At 36.4% G+C, this 1972-nt stretch overlaps 1 protein-coding gene across 1 annotated transcript; it reads left to right on the top strand.

Moving 5' to 3' along the window:
* The first annotated feature begins 280 nt into the window (after window positions 1-280).
* On the top strand, window positions 281-1755 carry LOC145035192 (uncharacterized). The gene is made up of 4 exons (XM_078983781.1): window positions 281-526; window positions 613-862; window positions 942-1515; window positions 1575-1755. Exons 1-4 carry the CDS (start codon window positions 281-283, stop codon window positions 1753-1755), a joined length of 1251 nt encoding a protein of 416 aa, XP_078839907.1.
* Window positions 1756-1972: the final 217 nt, after the last annotated feature.

The raw sequence follows: 1972 nt of genomic DNA, 5'->3' as shown, positions 1-1972 counted from the left end.
CCAGAGTAGCCCTAAAATTCCAATCAAAGCTTTACACGAGGAGTTGTGTAAGAAGCTGGAGCTTGGTATGTCAGTTCAAAAGGTTGGTAGGGCAAAGCAAATGGCTAAACGTGTGATTAGTGGGGACTACCAACTTCAATATGGATATCTGAGGGATTATGCTTTGGAACTGCTAAACACTAATCCTGGTTCAACTGTTAGGATAGATGTGTATCCTGAACCATGATTGTCGAATACTACAAGAACTTTTAGAAGAATATATGTATGTATAGGTGCATTGATGTTGGGATTCAAAGCTGGGTTAAGGGATTTCCTGGGAGTTGATGGTACATTCTTGAAAGGCCTATATCCTAGGCAGGTACTAACTGCTGTGGGTCTAGACTCAAATAATGGAATATACCCTGTAGCATATACAGTTGTAGAGGCTGAGACAACTAGTTCTTGGACCTGGTTCATGCAATTGTTAGGAGAAGAGTTGGAATTAGGAGCAAATTCAAATTTTACCTTCATTTCTGATAGACAAAAGGTATGTTTTACCTAATTATTTCTCATGATAGTTTAGCTTACTTTCTATTTTTATAAATTAAACTGACTGTATTTGCATTTGTTAAGGGGATAATACCAGCACTTGCAAAGGTATTCCCCAAAGTAGAACATAGGTTTTGTTTGAGGCATATTCAGGAGAATTTGAAGAAACAATGTAAAGGAAAAGAGTTGAGTGACTTGGTTTGGGAATGTCATAGAGCAACAACATTAAATCACTTTAAACATGTAATGGATGAGTTGAAGAAAATGAATGATGAAGCTCATGCTTGGTTGTGTAAGATTCCTGCAGAGACATGGTCTAAATCTCACTTCAGTGGTATGTCATTTAGAAGTTGTTGAGTTTTATGTTTTAATATAAAATTTGTAATTTCTCTTTTTGAATATGTTTTTCACAGGTAGGGCACACACTGATTATTTGTTGAATAATCTTTGTGAGGTATTCAATGCTAAGATAGAGGAAGGTAGGGATAAACCAATCATCACCTGCTTAGAGTATATTAGAGAGTATCTCATGAAGAGATTGTGTGTTGTGCAAAAGGAAATAGATAAGTGTCAAGGGGAACTAATTACTACTGCAACTATAATTTTAGAGGAGATTAAGATTCAAATAGCAAAGTATGTAGCTAAGTATAATGGGGCAGGAAAGTACCAAGTTGCAAGCACATGGCAGGATCAGTATGTGGTGAACCTAAATGAAAGAAGTTGCACTTGTAGGTTCTGGGAAATTACAGGTTTTCCATGTATGCATGCTGTTTCTGCTATATGGAACAAAATTGAAAATGGAGAAGATGCCCTTGATGTTGAGGATTGGGTCTATCCTTGCTATAAATTATCAACATGGAGAGCCATGTATCTGAACAAAATTAATCCAATAAATGGTCGTTCAATGTGGCCAAAAAGTGATTGTCCATTCACTTTAACTCCACCAAAACATCACACACAGGTTGTTATGTCAACTAGGCTAGATATGTACTTTTAATGCCAACATGTATGTTAATGTTTTACATATAATAAATGCATATGTGTAGGTTGGGAGGCCAAAAAAAGAAGAGAAGGAGAGGTGTTGATGAGCCCAACAACCAAACCACTAAATTGAGCAGGAAATTTCTTGCAGTCACTAGTTCAAAGTGTCATAACAATGGGCACAATTCCAGAACATGTAAAGGGCAAGGAGGCATTAGTGAAGTTGGATCAAAGGGGAAGACATAGGGAAAAAGGAAGACACAAGGAAAGGGAAAGGGTAATTTAGGAAATTCTGTTAAGTAGTTAGTTGGATGTTTGGGTTGTTAGGTCTTTTGAAACTTAAATTATGGTTTGGTTGTTTAAATTAGGGTAATTAGGTCTTTTGTAATGTTTGTATGGGTTAAGACCTTCTATTAGTAAGTATGTTGAAAGTAAGTCTCATGTTTGTATGGGTTAAACACGA

The sequence above is a fragment of the Lactuca saligna genome, chromosome 3 (assembly GCF_052625555.1).
Source record: "Lactuca saligna cultivar CGN05327 chromosome 3, ASM5262555v1, whole genome shotgun sequence".
Classification (NCBI taxonomy): Eukaryota; Viridiplantae; Streptophyta; class Magnoliopsida; order Asterales; family Asteraceae; genus Lactuca; species Lactuca saligna.
Note: the sequence above shows the minus strand (reverse complement) of the source record. Positions and strands in the feature narration are given on the sequence as shown.